This window comes from Salmo salar, chromosome 02 (genome assembly GCF_965601325.2).
Source record: "Salmo salar chromosome 02, fSalSal1, whole genome shotgun sequence".
Classification (NCBI taxonomy): domain Eukaryota; kingdom Metazoa; phylum Chordata; class Actinopteri; order Salmoniformes; family Salmonidae; genus Salmo; species Salmo salar.
The window spans coordinates 61,412,886-61,431,740 of NC_138292.1; the positions used below are offsets into that span (position 1 = coordinate 61,412,886).

Genomic DNA, 18,855 nt, shown 5'->3' on the forward strand with positions numbered 1-18,855 from the left:
TGGGAATCCGGGAAGTGACATCTGATGAAGAGAATCAAAGGTAATGGATTATTTACATAGTATTTTCGATTTTAGATCTCTCCAACATGGCCGTTTGTCTGTATAGCAAAGCATATTTTTCTGGGCGCAGTGCTCAGATTATTGCAAAGTGTGATTTCCCAGTAAGGTTATTTTTAAATCTGGCAATGCGGTTGCGTTCAAGAGATGTAAATCTATAATTCTTTGAATGACAATAAAATATTTTACCAATGTTTTCGAAGAGTAATTATTTAATTTGTTGTGCTGATAGACTGGCGGTATTGGAGGGAAACGATTTCCTCAACATCAATGCCATAGTAAAACGCTGTTTTTGGATATAAATATGAACTTGATAGAACTAAAAATGCATGCATTGTCTAACATAATGTCCTAGGAGTGTCATCTGATGGAGATTGTCAAAGGTTAGTGCATAATTTTAGCTGGTTTTCTGCTTTTGGTGACGCGTGTCTTTGCATTGACAAAACATTACACACAGCTATTTTCAATGTACTGTCCTAACATAATCTAACTTTATGCTTTCGCCGTAAAGCCTTTTTGAAATCGGACAACGTGGTTAGATTAATCTTACATCTAGACGTTCCGCTAGCGGAACACCTGCTCCAATATCCAATGATAGGCGTGGCGCGAATTACAAATTCCTCAAAAATACAAAAACTTCAATTTTTCAAACATATGACTATTTCACAGCATTTTAAAGACAAGACTCTCCTTTACCTAACCACACTGTCCGATTTCAAAAAGGCTTTACAGCGAAAGCAAAACATTAGATTATGTCAGCAGAGTACCAAGCCAGAAATAATCAGACACCCATTTTTCAAGCTAGCATATAATGTCACAAAAACCCAGAAGACAGCTAAATGCAGCACTAACCTTTGATGATCTTCATCAGATGACACACCTAGGACATTATGTTATACAATACATGCATGTTTTGTTCAATCAAGTTCATATTTATATCAAAAAACAGCTTTTTACATTAGCATGTGACGTTCAGAACTAGCATAAATTACTCACGATAAACGTTCACAAAAAGCATAACAATTATTTTAAGAATTATAGATACAGAACTCCTCTATGCACTCGATATGTCCGATTTTAAAATAGCTTTTTGGTGAAAGCACATTTTGCAATATTCTAAGTACATAGCCCAGCCATCACGGGCTAGCTATTTAGACACCCGGCAAGTTTAGCACTCACCAATATCAGATTTACTATTATAAAAGTTTGATTACCTTTTGTTGTCTTCGTCAGAATGCACTCCCAGGACTGCTACTTCAATAACAAATGTTGGTTTGGTCCAAAATAATCCATCGTTATATCCAAATAGCGGAGTTTTGTTCGTGCGTCCCAGACACTATCCGAAATGGTAAATCAGGGTCGTGCGCATGGCGCAATTCGTGACAAAAAAAATCTAAATATTCCATTACCGTACTTCGAAGCCTGTCAACCGCTGTTTAAAATCCATTTTTATGCAATTTTTCTCGTAAAAAAGCGATAATATTCCAACCGGGAATGTCCATTATTACTTACAGTGATGGCCTAGGAACAGTGGGTTAACTGCCTTGATCAGATCAACACATTTTTACCTTTTTAGTTCGGGGATGTGAACTAGCAATCTTTCAGTTAATGGCCCAACGCTCTAACCACTAGCCTACATAGAGCCTCCCAGATATGGTGTTCCTATAGTGTGATGTATGTCATTCCTGGTAGAGTGAGGCTGATAAACCTATCGTCTGTAATCATGACTTGAGAGGCATGGGGTACTAATCATGAGGGTCAGAGTTTAAAGTCCTTGAAGGTGTTGGATCAAGGATGGATCAAGCTAATTATTTAGGATATGTGATGAAAAGCAGACCCTGGATTTATGCAAGTTGCTGTGGATCTAGCTGGCGGCAGCTCGGCATGCACACACACACACACACACACACACACACATATACACATCTCTAGGAAGGAAAGCAATGAGGCAGAATAAATTCAGAGCTACATTTGTGATGTGTTTGTTCTTCCTCAGAATGGGGGTGGACCAACATGATTAGATGAGAGGCGAGAAATTATTCAGTATCTTCCTATTTTATGAATGTACAATATGTATGGATAACCCCCAATGAAAAAGTAAGGATTGTTAAGATGAACCAGAATGTGACATGTGAGAGGCAGAATGTGTAATGGTGACACTGTGGATGTAGATTCATCTCAGTCCAATCATATCGACAGTGGAAATGAGCAGAATGGTACACAACATTTCCCACCAGCAACACCAGTTATTCAGATAGCTTGTTGAAACGTTTTATCAATGTCCTTCACAGTCTCTTGCATTGCAGAAAGCAAACAACATGTTCCACACACTGCTAGTGATGCTCCAAAACAGATTGTGATGAGAGTCTGAGTAAACAAAGGAAAAGATCAGGACAACAGAGAGGACGAGAGGAAGCGAAGGATGGTGAGAAGAAAGAAAGAAAGAAAGAAGACAAGCATATGACTCACCAGTAGAACCTGTTCACATGCTCATGAACCAGCTGCCATTTTCTCCCAAAGTCCAGGGAGGCGTACAACTGTGAAGAAGAACATAAAAATAAAAATAAAAGAGAGATAGAGAACATAGTTTACTTATCACAAGGGAGAAAGTAAAGTGACAGTGGGCTTGAGTCATGGCAGGATAATGCTAGGGAAGAGCGTACATGTGAGCAATAAAGCGTGACACTCTAGATAGGCTGACATAGCTTTAAACTGACATCATCATTATAACTCAGACCATTCATGTTATGACTATCCTGTTTCCAGACATATCCTGTTTCCTTTTCCAATTGTAAATTAGAACGTGGTACAGATAAAGCACTTCAAGTCCAATATGTTCAGTGCAAAATAGGTTTGACATTATCGTTTGCTTTTCCTGGAACAGCAAAACCTTTGGTGGATTCCTGGTGAACAAATGAAGTGGAGTGCTTATATATCAAATAATTTATCAAACAAATGGAAATCAACGCCTATAAATCAGAGGAAGAATACAAATCCAGAATACTACTGTAAATTAAGAATATACTTGCCTAAAAATAAATATATTTCCCTGTTGACGAGCAGGTGTAGAAGTGCCCATGGCCTAATTTCCTTGGTCTAATTACATTTCCCACTTCCTGGGTGCATAATGACAGGGAGCATTTTGTTCCATTACACTGATTGATGCTACTGATGTTGCATCCTGCTGGCTGTCTGTATTGTTATTTTAGTCCTACAGACAGAGTCGGTGGCCCCAGTCAAACTCCATGCTAATGTTCTACCTTTATCAGAGTGGAAATCTGACATTCAACTTCGAGGCCAACAGTCATCAACAACAACAGATACACCTTGCCATATTTGCTGTATGCAAACAAATTGTTATGCACACACACAATAGTAACTAAACTGTCATCATCATAATCATCCTGTTATTTATCACTGGCTTGGTACCAGATCTGATCCTATAGCTAAACCATCAGTAAATAAATAGCAGTCCCACGCCATCTTCCACCTCATAGGATCCTGCATGTGGCAGGCAGGCGGAGCCATGTTCCTTCCAATGGCAGTCTGTGGTTGCAGAAAGGAGGAGCCATGTTCGTCCCAATAGCAGTCTGTGGTTGCAGAAAGTAGGAGCCATGTTCCTCCCAATAGCAGTCTGTGGTTGCAGAAAGGAGGAGCCATGTTCCTCCCAAATAGCAGTCTGTGGTGGCAGGCAGGCTGAGCTGGGTAGCAGGTAGGCAGGTCGGGCTAGTCTCTCATCACCCTGGACAGTGACATATGATGCCACTGGGTGAGCTCAAGCGGCACTCATTCATCAGGCCAATGACATTTTTATTCTAAAGCTCAGAGCTGTCACAAAGTGAGCTTCATAGTTTTCCACTCACGTCAATAACTCAAAACACCCCCCAGATCCAGAGCTACTGATGAGTCCTGCCCGGTGACAGCCAAGAGACTGAGAGAACGAGAGCTGCCAGGGAAACTTCTCTAAATGGTGGTTGAAGGACTGAGGATAACAGTTGGTTCCACTCATCTATTCATGTTATTGGAGGATTTCAATTTAAATCCATATGGCGTTATGTACGCTATTGCGTTCTGAGGCTTGTTTAGCTGTGTACTTTTGCAAAACGTTGACACCAACTGAATAATTTTTTAAGTAGAACATGTGGTTTACCAGGAAAGAGAGACGGGAAAAGAGAGTCATGGTTGTTGTGCCTATGCTAGGTAGGTTAACAATGTAAGCTTTTGAGAACATGTCAAGCGGATTAACGAAAACATCTGATTATGTACAAGAACAAAAACATCACGGCGCATGAGGGCACGGACCGCGTTGCACAGCATGTGTTGCCTCTTCATCTAAAGAATAATTCATTCTAATGTGGATTCAGGGAAAACGCAGAACATTATGTACAAACATTATCGCTGATGCATATGGTGCGCTGCGACCCCAAAGAGTGGGCATCACAGTCAAGGCTCCAAGATCTTACACAGGCCACTTTTTCCAGACAACATCTTTTAAATTGTCTGCAGCCAGCCAGTCAAAACGTTTACAGCTATCAAATCAAAAGCAAATTTGTCACACACGCCGAATACAACAACTGTAGACCTTACGTGAAATGCTTAAATCTTAACCAACTGTCACGTCCTGGCCAGTATAAGGATTAATTGTTATTGTAGTTTGGTCAGGACGTGGCAGAGGGTATTTGGCTTATGTGGTTCTTAGTTTGTAAATAAATACACAAGATGAGCATCAACATTCCTGCTGCGTTTTGGTCTTCCTTAAACAACGACGACCGTGACAGAATCTCCCACCAACTAAGGACCAAGCAGCAGAGGAAAAGGGATTTCGAGTTGGACTGGCGGGAGAGATGGACCTGGGAGGAAGTTCTGGACGGGGCTGGACCTTGGCACCAGGCTGGGGAGTACCGTCGCCCACGGGAGGAAATTGAGGCAGCCAAGGCAGAGAGGCGGAGGTACGAGGCCTTGGACGCGCTGAGGGTGAAGCACGAGAGGCACCCCCAATAATTTTTTGGGGGGGGCACACGGGTAGTTTGGCTAGGCCGAGGAAGAGCCGGAAGCCAGCTACCCGTGGTTATATGGAGGAGCGTATGAGGTGGAGAGCGCCATGTTTCGCTGAGGAGCGCACTATCTCACCCATACGCACGCACAGTCCGGTGCGCGTTATTCCAGCCCCTCGCAGGTGCCGTGCTAGAGCGGGCATCCAGCCTGGTAGGAGGATGCCTGCGCAGCGCATCTGGTCGCCGGTACGCCTCCAAGGACCAGGCTACCCAACTCCCGCTCTACGCACGGCTAACATCAGGCCCCTGCACAGCCCAGTCCGCCCTGTACAAGCACCCCGCTCGTACAGGGCTATTAGTTCCATCCAGCCAGGACGGGTTGTGCAGGAGGTAAGATCAAGACCGCCTGTGCGCCTCCATAGCCCTGGGTTTCCAGCTCCTGTCTCTCGTGCGGACCCGGAAGTGCGTCAGCCCAATTCGACTCATCCTGTTCCTGCTCCCTGCACTAGCTTGGAGGTGCGTGTTCCCAGTCTGGTACGTCCAGTACCAGCACCACGCACCAGGCTTCAAGTGCGTCATCCCAGTCCGACGTCGCTAGAACTTCCCGTCAGTCAAGAGTCGCCAGAACTGCCCGTCAGTCAAGAGTCGCCAGAACTGCCCATCAGTCAAGAGTCGCCAGAACTGCCCGTCAGTCAAGAGTCGCCCGAACTGCCCGTCAGTCAAGAGTGGCCGAACTGCCCGTCAGTCAAGAGTCGCCCGAACTGCCCGTCAGTCAAGAGTCGCCCGAACTGCCCGTCAGTCAAGAGTCGCCCGAACTGCCCGTCAGTCAAGAGTCGCCAGAGCCGCCCGTCATTGAGGAATCGCCAGAGCCGCCCGTCAGTGAAGAGTCACCAGAGCCACCCACTAGTCAGGAGATGCCAGAGTGGCCAGACTGCCCGGAGATGCCAGAGTGGCCAGACTGCCCGGAGATGCCAGAGTGGCCAGACTGCCCGGAGATGCCAGAGTGGCCAGACTGCCCAGAGATGCCAGAGTGGCCCGACTGTCTTCCGGGTCTGCCAGAGTGGCCCGACTGTCTTCCGGGTCTGCCAGAGTGGCCCGACTGTCTTCCGGGTCTGCCAGAGTGGCCCGACTGTCTTCCGGGTCAGCCCGAGTGGCCTGTCTACCCGGAGCTGCCGAGGTGGGTCGTCTGCCCGGAACTGCCTGAACCAGAGCCACCTCCAGATATAGGTGGGTTGGGGAGGGGGGGTGTAGCACAGTGCCGTCGTTGACGGCAGCCACCCTCCCTTCCCTCCCTTTAGTTAGGGGGAATTTTTTTTGGGGGGGGGGGTTTGTTAATTTGAGGTGCTTCCGGGGTTAGCACCTTTGGGGGGGGGGGGGTACTGTCACGTCCTGGCCAGTATAAGGATTAATTGTTATTGTAGTTTGGTCAGGATGTGGCAGAGGGTATTTGGTTTATGTGGTTCGGGGTGGTGGTTTTTCTAAAAAGGGCATTTGATTTATGTATTCCGGGGTTTTTGGGCACTGTTCCTTGTTTATGTAATTCTATGTTTAGTCTAGGTAATCTGTTTCTATGTTGAGTTAATTGGGGTGGACTTCCAATTGAAGGCAGCTGTGTGGTGTTGCCTTTGATTGGAAGTCCTATATTAGTTGGGTGTGTTTGTCTGTGTATTTGTGGGAGATTGTTTCTTGTTTTGCCGAGTGAGCCTTTCAAGACTGTTTCGTTGTTCGTAAGTTCGTTTCATTTTGTTGTTTTGTGTTCACTTAGTTTGTAAATAAATACACAAGATGAGCAGCAACATTCCTGCTGCGTTTTGGTCCTCCTTAACCAACGACGACCGTGACACCAACAGTGCACTTCAAGAAGTTTTAAGAACATATTTACCAAATAAACTAATTGAAAAATTATAAAAAGCAACACAATAAAATAACAAAAATGAGGCTATACACAGGGGGTACCATTACCGAGTCATTGTACGGGGGAAAGGTTAGTCGAGGTTATTTATACGTGTACATTTACATTTACATTTACGTCATTTAGCAGACGCTCTTATCCAGAGCGACTTACAAATTGGTGCATTCACCTTATGATATCCAGTGGAACAACCACTTTACAATAGTACATCTATATTTTTTTTTGGGGGGGGGGGGGGGGTTAGAAGGATTACTTAATCCTATCCCAGATATTCCTTAAAGAGGTGGGGTTTCAGGTGTCTCCAGAAGGTGGTGATTGACTCCGCTGTCCTGGCGTCGTGAGGGAGCTTGTTCCACCATTGGGGTGCCAGAGCACCGAACAGTTTTGACTGGGCTGAGCGGGAACTGTGCTTCCGCAGAGGTAGGGAGGCGAGCAGGCCAGAGGTGGATGAACGCAGTGCCCTTCTTTGGGTGTAGGGACTGATCAGAGCCTGAAGGTACGGAGGTGCCGTTCCCCTCACAGCTCCGTAGGCAAGCACCAGATGCGAGCTTCAACTGGAAGCCAGTGGAGTGTGCGGAGGAGCGGGGTGACGTGAGAGAACTTGGGAAGGTTGAACACCAGACGGGCTGCGGCGTTCTGGATGAGTGGTAGGGCACAGACAGGGAGCCCCACCAACAGCGATTTGCCGTAATCCAGACGGGAGATTACAAGTGCCTGGATTAGGACCTGCGCCGCTTCCTGTGTGAGGCAGGGTCGTACTCTACGAATGTTGTAGAGCATGAACCTACAGGATCGAGTCACCGCCTTGATGTTAGCGGAGAACGACAGGGTGTTGTCCAGGGTCACGCCAAGGCTCTTAGCACTCTGGGAGGAGGACACAATGGAGTTGTCAACCGTGATGGCGAGATCATGGAACGGGCAGTCCTTCCCCGGGAGGAAGAGTAGCTCCATCTTGCCGAGGTTCAGCTTGAGGTGGTGATCCATCATCTACACTGATATGTCTGCCAGACATGCAGAGAGGCGATTCGCCACCTGGTTATCAGAAGGGGGAAAGGAGAAGATTAATTGTGTGTCGTCTGCGTAGCAATGATAGGAGAGACCATGTGAGGATATGACAGAGCCAAGTGACTTGGTGTATAGCGAGAATAGGAGAGGGCCTAGAACTGAGCCCTGGGGGACAGCAGTGGTGAGAGCACGTGGTGCGGAGACGGATTCTCGCCATGCCACCTGGTCTGAGTGAGCTGCGCCGGAGATGCCCAACTCGGAGAGGGTGGAGAGGAGGATCTGATGGTTCACAGTATCAAAGGCAGCAGATAGGTCTAGAAGGATGAGAGCAGAGGAGAGAGAGTTAGCTTTAGCAGTGCGGAGAGCCTCCGTGACACAGAGAAGAGCAGTCTCAGTTGAATGACCAGTCTTGAAACCTGACTGATTTGGATCAAGAAGGTCATTCTGAGAGAGATAGCAAGAGAGCTGGCCAAGGACGGCACGCTCAAGAGTTTTGGAGAGGAAAGAAAGAAGGGATACTGGTCTGTAGTTGTTGACATCGGAGGGATCGAGTGTAGGTTTTTTGAGAAGGGGTGCAACTCTCACTCTCTTGAAGACGGAAGGGACGTAGCCAGCGGTCAAGGATGAGTTGATGAGCGAGGTGAGGTAAGGGAGAAGGTCTCCGGAAATGGTCTGGAGAAGAGAGGAGGGGATAGGGTCAAGCGGGCAGGTTGTTGGGCGGCCGGCCGTCACAAGTTGCAAGATTTCATCTGGAGAGAGAGGGGAGAAAGAGGTCAAAGCATAGGGTAGGGCAATGTGAGCAGGACCGGTGTCGTTTGACTTAACCTGTTATGGCCGATTTAATCTGGTTACATATGACTATTTTACACCATTTTAAAGACAAGACTCTCATTAATCTAACCACACTGTCCGATTTCAAAAAGGCTTTACAACGAAAGCAAAACATTAGATTATGTCAGCAGAGTACCCAGCCAGAAATAATCAAACACCCATTTTTCAAGCTAGCATATAATGTCACAAAAACCAAAACCACAGCTAAATGCAGCACTAACCTTCGATGATCTTCATCAGATGACACTCCTAGGACATTATGTTATACAATACATGCATGTTTTGTTCAATCAAGTTCATATTTATATCAAAAACCAGCTTTTTACATTAGCATGTGACGTTCAGAACTAGCACACCCACCGCAAACTTCCGGTGAATTTACTAAATTACTCACGATAAACGTTCACAAAAAACATAACAATTATTTTAAGAATTATAGATACAGAACTCCTTTATGCAATCGCTATGTCCGATTTTAAAATAGCTTTTCGGCAAAAGCACATTTTGCAATATTCTGAGTAGATAGCTCGCCATCACGGGCTAGCTATTTTGACACCCACCAAGTTTGGCACTCACCAAACTCAGATTTACTATAAGAAAAATTGGATTACCTTTGCTGTTCTTCTTCAGAATGCACTCCCAGGACTTCTACTTCATCCACAAATGTTGTTTTGGTTCAAAATAATCTAAAGTTAAGTTCAAATATCCTCTGTTTTGTTCTTGCGTTGAAGACACTATCCGAAGGGTGACGCGCGGACGCGTATCGTGACCAAAAAATTCTAAATATTCCATTACCGTACTTCAAAGCATGTCAAACGCTGTTTAAAATCTATTTTTATGCGATTTTTCTCGTAAAAAGCGATAATATTCCGACCGGGAAACCCTGTTTTCGTTCAAAGACTCAAAGTTGAAAATGGCCTCTTCATGTGCACGCGCGCCCCGTCTCATTGTTCTCAGATCGACCACTTACCAAATGCGCTACTGTTTTTCAGCCATGGGCTGCAAAGTCATCATTCAACTGGCGCCCTCTGAGAGCCTATGGGAGCCGTAGGAAGTGTCACGTTACAGCAGAGATCCTCAGTTTTCAATAAAGAGAGTGTAGAAGGCCAAGAAATGGTCAGAGAGGGCACTTCCTGTAGAGAATCTTCTCAGGTTTTTGCCTGCCATATGAGTTCTGTTATACTCACAGACACCATTCAGACAGTTTTAGAAACTTTAGGGTGTTTTCTATCCAAATCAAACAATTATATGCATATTCTAGTTTCTGGGCAGTAATAATAACCAGATTAAATCGGGTACGTTTTTTATCCGGATGTGAGAATACTGCCCCCTACCCTAGAGAGGTTAATTAATCTAGAAAGTAATAATCTTCAGAGTTTGAAGACATAAAAATGAAACACGATGCAATGGCAACAGCATGTATTCTCATATAGCATAACGTATCGCTAAACATGTAAGCGGAAAATCACACGCTAATGGAGCCCACTTTCCTATAAACCAATACCAATTCCCTCTCGCATTGCGGTGACGTATTACCCACCACCGTCCCTCAATGGATGTTAATGGGGCACACATCTGCACTACTGCAGTTAAATAACAAATGATAGCAGCCGTTCAAACGGTGCTGCAACTGCTTTGGTTCACAATGTCACCAAATGTGTAATCTCTGGTGGGGAGGAATGATGGTTATTGAGCTCAGTCATCTATTCTGCTAGGTTGAATGCACTCTGCAAACTCGTCAACAACAACCTCTTCCTAGAAACCCATCCACCTTTTATAGGTGTAGTTTAGTGGTGCGTAAAGAGATTTTAAAAGGTTCATGTTATGGTGGAATACTGTGTGTGGATGTGTAAGTAAGTATATTAGTTTTGCATGTCTAGACTGTGATAAAACATGCAGTGATTCACAATGCAAATGAATAATACCCAACTAAGTACTTATGCTCGGTATGTCTGCGTTGTTATGCAATTAGGCTACGAGGTAAACGCAGAGAAAATGACACTATTAGTCCACTGCTAAAGGCAATATGGGTGCTTATTAGTCCATTGTTAAAGGCAATATGGGCACTCATTAGTCCATTGTTAAAGGCAATATGGGTGCTTATTAGTCCACTGCTAAAGGCAATATGGGCACTTATTAGTCCACTACTAAAGGCAATATGGGCACTTATTAGTCCACTGCTAAAGGCAATATGGGCACTTACGAGTCAATTTTTAAAGATAATATGGAGGTCTGTATTGTCATTGTCATGACAGTGTGTTTCAAATTAAAATCCATTAAATGTATCCTGAGAAGACCTGCTGGTTCCAGTGAACTGCAATGGGAGCCGACCTGTTGCAGCTTCAGCTGACAAGTGGGCTGAGCACTAAAGATACCTGCCATCTGGAGGGGTTTTGAGCTGAGAAATCCACCACAGTGGAGGAAGAGAAAGAGCAGCCATTTTGTCTCTGGACCAGCATAACCTTGCAGGATCGCATCCAGGTCTAAGGTGGGTGGGAGAAGGAAGCCACTGCGGTGGTGGTGGAGGCCATTTTGGATGTAGATAAGCACATACTGTTAGTAAATGAATAGACAGGAGTGTGTTTTTATTGTGGAGGAACCATTTTGGGGTCTGACACCACAGCACCTTGCTGGTCGCATCATGACAAAGTGGGCCTATGCACTGCAGGTGTGGAGACTGTGGAGGCCATTTTGGCACAAGATCAACATCACCTTCCAGGATCAATTTATGAGGAGGAGTGAAACTGCTGACATAAGGAAGCCATTTTGCCATACAGTGTGTTCCATTGCAGGGTTTGTACCACATTATATAATACAACCACAGTTGGATACTAAACTTTTACTTCCTGGCTACAGGTCTGGGAACACACATAAGGGGCAGATGTTGCTTCTGCTAACACAACACAACCTCTTAAATCAGAAAAATGGTTTACTGCTCTCTCTGTATTACAGTACATCTATTTAAGTCTTGTCGATGTCAGAAACGGGAGGTTTTAGAATGAAGAATCAGTATGGAGCAGCAGAAAGGTGTCAGCCACGGATTACAATGACAAGAGATCCTGTAAGTGAAAGCACTCTGGGATTTATAAATTCACTGACTCCTATTAGACAAGGATTGATTTAAACCAGCTTATCTGAAGGAGACTCCTCCAACGACAAGAGCTGAAACCCATCCACAGAAAGGCAATATCCCACATATTACTATTATTACCACAGAATTGCATTTTTATGCACTTTTAAACTGTCATTTTAATTCAAATGAAGACAGAAAAAAAAATCCTATTTATTTTCTCGCTCTGCATACTTTATTGAGACAGATGTCCCCCGTTGCATTTGGGCTAACGTTTAGCGGCGATACGATTCTGTGTAGAAAATAATTAACGGCGTACATTTGCATCATTAGGGCGGATTAAGTCAAGCAATGTTTGCTTATAGAAGGACTGGGGGGACTGTGTGGCACGCTCAATGAGGCTGATTCCTACCATTTCCTGATTAGATTTTTGGTAGCTGCCCCCCTGGGAGAAGGGAATGGAGAAAAATGATCCATTCAGCTAAGCGCGAACAGCTAACATTTGTCACATTTATTTGTGGCCTGTGTGTTTTGAAAAGCAAAAACAATGGCAAGCAACAAATGTTGGAGAAACCTAATCGACAAGGTTAATGAGGTAGAAAGTGTCAAGAGAACAACCGTATATGTGATTTTGATGATATAACACCTTAGTGATTAGCCTGTTGGGGCTACAGGTTAGCAATGAACCCCGAGTCGGGATTGCTAACAAGGCTGGAAATTCAAAACATCAAAAATCGAATAATTTCAATTTCTCAAACAATCAACTATTTTGCACAATTTAAAAGATAAACATCTCCTTAATCTAACCACATTGTTCGATTTTCAAAGAGGCTTTACGGCAAAAGCATAAAGTTAGATTATGTTAGGACAGTACATAGCCACAAAAGTACAAACATCCATTTTCAATTCAAGGTCAGGCGTCACCAAAAGCAGAAACCAGCTAGAATTATGCACTAACCTTTGTCAATCTGCATCAGATGACACTCCTAGGACATTATGTTATACAATACATGCATTTTTTGTTCCATCAAGTTCATATTTATATCCAAAAACAGCCTTTTACAGTAGCGTGAAATTCAGATTTTTTTCTTCTCTGAAATGCTTCCGGTGAACATAACAAAATTACTATTCGAAAACATTGGTAAATTATAATATTGTCATTCAAAGAATAATATATTATCATCTCGTAATTGCTACCGAATGGCCAGATCTCAAAATAACTTTACTGGGAAATCACATTTTGCAATAAACGGGGTGCTATGCTAAGAACAATAAGCTATGCTATACAGTTAGCATCATCTAATATCGATAATAACATTGTAAATATCCCCTTACCTTTGATTATCTCCATCAGAAGGCACTGCCAGGAATCCCAGGTCCGGAACAAATGTGGTTTCTTTTGACAAAGTTCATAATTTATGTCCAAATAACACCAAGTAGTTAGCGTTCATTATGCTCCCACAAAACGTGGTGGGGGGGGTGTAAATCACGCCGAAAAGCTAAAAAAACCTAGTAAATAATCTATTTACGTTCGTTCAAACATGTCAAACGTTGTTTAGCATTAATCTTTTGGTCCATTTTTAACGTTAAACATCAGTAATATTTTCACACAACCTATCCTATGTCTAGATAAACAATAATGACAAACTCACGCTTCTCAGATTTATGCGCAGGCGCAAAAAAATGAAGTGATGACATGTCAACTTCCTTGCATTCTAATTTGCTCTCTGTTTATCATAGACGCTTCAAACAACTTTATAAAGATTGTTGACATCTAGTGGAAGCCGTAGGTGTTGCGAAATGAATCCTTTCTCACTATGGTATCTATAAAACAATGACACTAAATAGTACAGTCACAAAATTCACATTTTTTTAAATCTGTTTTTCACAGGTTTTTGCCTGCAATATGAGTTTTGTTATACTTACAGACACCATTCAAACTGTTTTAGAAAATTCAGAGTGTTTTCTATCCGAATGTGTTAATAATATGCATATCCTAGCTTCTGAGTTGGTGTAGGAGGCAGTTAAAAATGGGCACATATTTTTTTCAAAATTTCTCAATACTGCCCCCGAGCCCCATTAACAACATCTATCACTCTACTCAGGATGAGAGACAAAAAGGTACAAGGTACATTTTGGGGTGTTCCCTCTTTCATTATTCAGCCCCCATGATTTTAATTTGCCCTCCATCCAAAATGCACCCTGATGTTTCTTAAAATCACTATTCTTACACTTCCAGGTTACCTTGGTCTCTAAGTAAGTGTACGGTACAGTTGAACAACATGTTGTATCCTGTTGGGTTTCAGAGGATGTTTCCTTCCAACAATGACCTGCATCACACAAACAAGTATACTACAAAGTAGGCTGTACTGTGACATATTGTCAACATTATCTACAATGTTTGTTTCATACTCAATACAATACTAAACATAAGAGTACATGGAATATGCCATACTGAAAGGGTGATGTTGCTATATAGCATTTTGTATGGTAGATTACTACTAAACATTAGGTTTGCATTTAAAGCTGGAATCCTTAATGATGATACTGCCATGCCCATTTGCAATGTTACAACATCAAAGTTACTTCAAACAACGAATACTGTTTTGTTTTTCTCTGACATCATTGCACGCGCGATAGAACAGCAGAGTATGTACTGTGATTTATTTTTACTGTGATGCTGGATGTTCCTCTCCTCTGTTACTTCAACTAAACAAAAGCAATAACACACGTGCTGGGAGGAACAGTGACACTGTTTCACCTTATGGGGAGTTCAGCTTTACAATAAGCTTGGGACTATATCTTTTTATATATAGACATATTGGTTTATGTCTCCGTGGTGGCACGATGAACATGTTATAACCCCTGCATGTGTCACGACTTCCACCGAAGGTGGCTCCTCTCCCTGTTTGGGCGGCGCTCGGCGGTCGTCGTCGCTGGTCTACTAGCTTACACCGATCCATTTTCCTTTTCGTTTGGTTTTGTCTGTCTTGTGTTTCACCTATGTCGAGTTTAAGTTCATTAGTGGGGTATTCAATCTCGCCCTACCAGGGTGGTTTCGTGCGGGATTGTTTGTGTACTTGTCGTTGGTTTGGGTTGAGTTTTATTTTGTCCGTTCGTTCGTTCATTCGTTCGTTTAGACAGGTGTATTTTTCTGGACTGTGTTCCCGGATCATTTAGTGGGCTGCTGTATTTGGTCCTGTGCCTGTGCTAATAATGGACTCCTGATTAAACGCCTTCTCTACATTATTTACTCTCCTGCATCTGACTTCACACCCACCTTTCCTAGGGAGCTTTGACAGCATGCATGTTATGAATGCACATGCAGTTGTTAATGTGACAACCGTCTTAACATGGACCTCCAATGGGGTTTCCTAACACATAGGGAATGAACTAACAGCAACAGCACTATATACCACAACCCAAAATGGGCTCTGTCAACTTCAGTCACCCATTACCATTAGTCAACCGGTAGAGAAATTCAACTTACCACATTACGCCAAAGACAACAAAATGGCACGAGGATGTAATTAATGATTCTTTTTTAAATAAAATGCTTACGGAAACGAGATTCTGCCACTACTCTTCAGGACATATGGATAGATTTTCTCTGAGAGAGGATAGGTGGAGACCACATAAGGATGCGACACTTAGTTTCACTGCTGTTCCTGATTTCTAGGCTCCTGGGCAAGTTACGATCATTAGGGGAAATGTGGGGGAGTGGACGGGGCATACGACTAGAGATGGGGGGAGGTGGATGGGAAATTCCATCATGGCTTTTTCTGGTGAACGCAGCACTTTTGAACTATAGATCTTTGATCCTCCCTCCGCAATATTTGTGCAATGATATTTTGTGCAATGACGACTCCCTATAATTTCACACTCCAATTAGTACAATACTAATGTTGTCCTAAAGAGCCAATCTCTGGGCCACATTAAACAAATAAGTTCTAAGCCTCAAGGGCATCAAAGGTTCCCCAACCAAATTAAACTAGCACTGAATGTATGTCTAAGTGGTATATATGTGGGAAAGGAATTGCAGCGAAGAGCGAATGAAAATGCTAATGAAAAAGCATTCTCTGGGCGTTTGATTGTGTTTGGTTATTAATGTCATGGGAAAGGTAGATAATTACACCCAGGTGTGTAGCATAACACTACAGGTTAGATATACTGGAATTGATGCTCAGGAAAAGTAATATCAATAATGTAGAAACACCTTTGCTGTTTCAATTTGTCTTGCTATCCAAATCTACAGTACATGAGGCAGAATCGCCCAAGTTTAGTATCTGATTGGAAGTTTTAGCACAGACCAACCCTGCACAACAGCGACAAAGTATAGTATTCTGTATCGACAAAGTCCAACTCCAGTATAGACCAACTCCAGTATAGACCATCTCCAGTATAGACCAACTCCAGTGTAGTCCAACCCTAGTATAGTCCAACCCCAGTATAGTCCAACTCCAGTATAGTCCAACTCCAGTACAGACCAACTCCAGTAAAGGTCCAACTCCAGTAAAGGTCCAACTCCAGTATAGTCCAACTCCAGTATAGTCCAACTCCAGTATAGACCAACTCCAGTATCGACCAACTCCAGTATCGACCAACTCAGTATAGACCAACTCAGTATAGACCAACTCCAGTATAGTCCAACCCCAGCAAAGTCCTCCAGTGTAGACCAACTCCAGTAAAGACCAACTCCAGTGTAGACTAACTCCAGTATAGTCCAACTCCAGCATAGACCAACTCCAGTGTAGTCCTGCTCCACCATAGAGCAGCTCCAGTATAGACCAATCTCAGTATAGTCCAACTCCGTTATAGTCATCTGGTGTAGAGCAACTCCAGTATAGACCAATTTCAGTATAGTCCAGCTCCAGCATAGACCAGCTCCAGTATAGACCAACCTCAGTATAGTCCAACTCCATTATAGTCCTCCAGTATAGACCAACTCCAGTGTAGACCAACTCCAGTGTAGACCAACTCCAGTATAGACCAACTCCAGCATAGACCAGCTCCAGTATAGAACAAACTCCAGTGTAGTCCTGCTCCAGCATAGACCAGCTCCAGTATAGACCAACCTCAGTATAGTCCAACTCCATTATAGTCCTCCAGTATAGACCAACTCCAGTGTAGACCAACTCCAGTGTAGACCAACTCCAGCGTAGTCCAACTCTAGTATAGTCCAACTCCAGTATAGTCCAACTCCAGTATAGTCCAACTCCAGTGTAGACCAACTCCAGTAAAGTCCAACTCCAGTGTAGTCCAACTCTAGTATAGACCAGCTCCAGTATAGACCAACTCCAGCGTAGTCCAACTCCATTATAGTCCTCCAGTGTAGGCCAACTCCAGTAAAGACCAACTCCAGTGTATACCAACTCCAGTGTATACCAACTCCAGTATAGTCCAACTCCAGTATAGTCCAACTCCAGTATAGACCAACTCCAGTATAGACCAACTCCAGTATAGACCAACTCCAGTGTAGTCCTGCTCCAGTGTAGTCCTGCTCCAGCATAGACCAGCTCCAGTATAGACCAACCTCAGTATACTCCAACTCCATTATAGTCCTCCAGTATAGACCAACTCCAGTATAGACCAACTCCAGTATAAACCAACTCCTGTATGTCCAACTCCATTATAGTCCTCCAGTATAGACCAACTCCAGTAAAGACCAACTCCAGTATAGACCAACTCCAGTGTAGTCCAACTCCAGTATAGATCAACTCCAGTATAGACCAACTCCAGAATAGATCAACTCCAGTGTAGACCAATTCCAGTATAGTCCAACTCCAGTATAGTCCAACTCCAGTATAGTCCAACACAGTATAGACCAACTCCAGTATAGACCAACCTCAGTATAGTCCAACTCCATTATAGTTCTCCAGTATAGACCAACTCCAGTGTAGTCCAGCTCCAGCATGGACCAGCTCCAGTATAGACCAACCTCAGTATAGTCCAACTCCATTACAGTCCTCCAGTATAGACCAACTCCAGTGTAGTCCAGCTCCAGCATAGACCAGCTCCAGTATAGACCAACCTCAGTATAGTCCAACTCCAGTGTAGTCCAACTCCAGTGTAGTCCAACTCCAGTAAAGACCAACTCCAGTATAGTCCAACTCCAGTGTAGTCCAACTCCAGTAAAGACCAACTCCAGTATAGTCTAACTCCAGTGTAGTCCAACTACAGTATAGACCAACCCCAGTATAGTCCACCCCCAGTATAATTCAACTCCATTATAGTCTTCCAGTATAGACCAACCTCAGTATAGTCCAACTCCATTATAGTCCTTCTGTATAGTCCAACTCCAGTATAGTCCAACTCCAGTGTAGACCAACTCCAGTAAAGTCCAACTCCAGTGTAGACCAACTACAGTATAGTCCAACTCCAGTACAATCCAACTCCAGTATAGTTCAACTCCAGTACAATCCAACTCCGTTACAGACCAAATCTAGTATTGTCCAACATCAGTATAATCCAACTTCTGTGTTGTCCAACTTCAGTATAGTCCAACTCCAGCATAATACAACTCCAGTATACACCAAAATCAGTATAGACCAACTCCAGTATTGACCAACTCCAGTATTGACCAACTCCAGTATTGACCAACTCCAGTCCACATCGACATTCCACTGAAAGAGGAGGCTGCTTTGATAATCCCCTATTTCAAATAGATGATGAGAAAACCAATACTGTGTCTGGCAGGTTCAAATGACCATGAACACTAATGGTTTCAAAATGACCACACCTTTCACTATCGCTCTCCCTCAGAGTGAAACTTTATCATACTGATAAACAAGAAAAAAATGCAGAGCGGGTCATTTTAGTGACATATGAAAGTGGAGCCAGCCACAGAACGAGGCTGTTGGACTTTAGTTAAGAGGCGAGGCAGAATCCATCACGTCGACTATTATGTCTTCCCCACAGAAAAATGCTGGAATGATGGCAGCTCTGGCACTGATACCCAGCTGATCCTATTTGCAAAGGAAAATGTC

General features: G+C 43.6%; 1 protein-coding gene across 1 annotated transcript in view; it reads right to left on the minus strand.

Annotated features, from left to right (window-relative positions):
- The window catches only part of LOC106586800 (VPS10 domain-containing receptor SorCS3), a 206,897-nt gene that overhangs the window by 62,261 nt on the left and 125,781 nt on the right, over positions 1–18,855 (minus strand). The window contains exon 5 of the mRNA XM_014174489.3: positions 2,527–2,594. Within this exon, the coding sequence (XP_014029964.2) occupies positions 2,527–2,594 (68 nt within the window). The remainder of the gene's footprint in view (positions 1–2,526; positions 2,595–18,855) is intronic.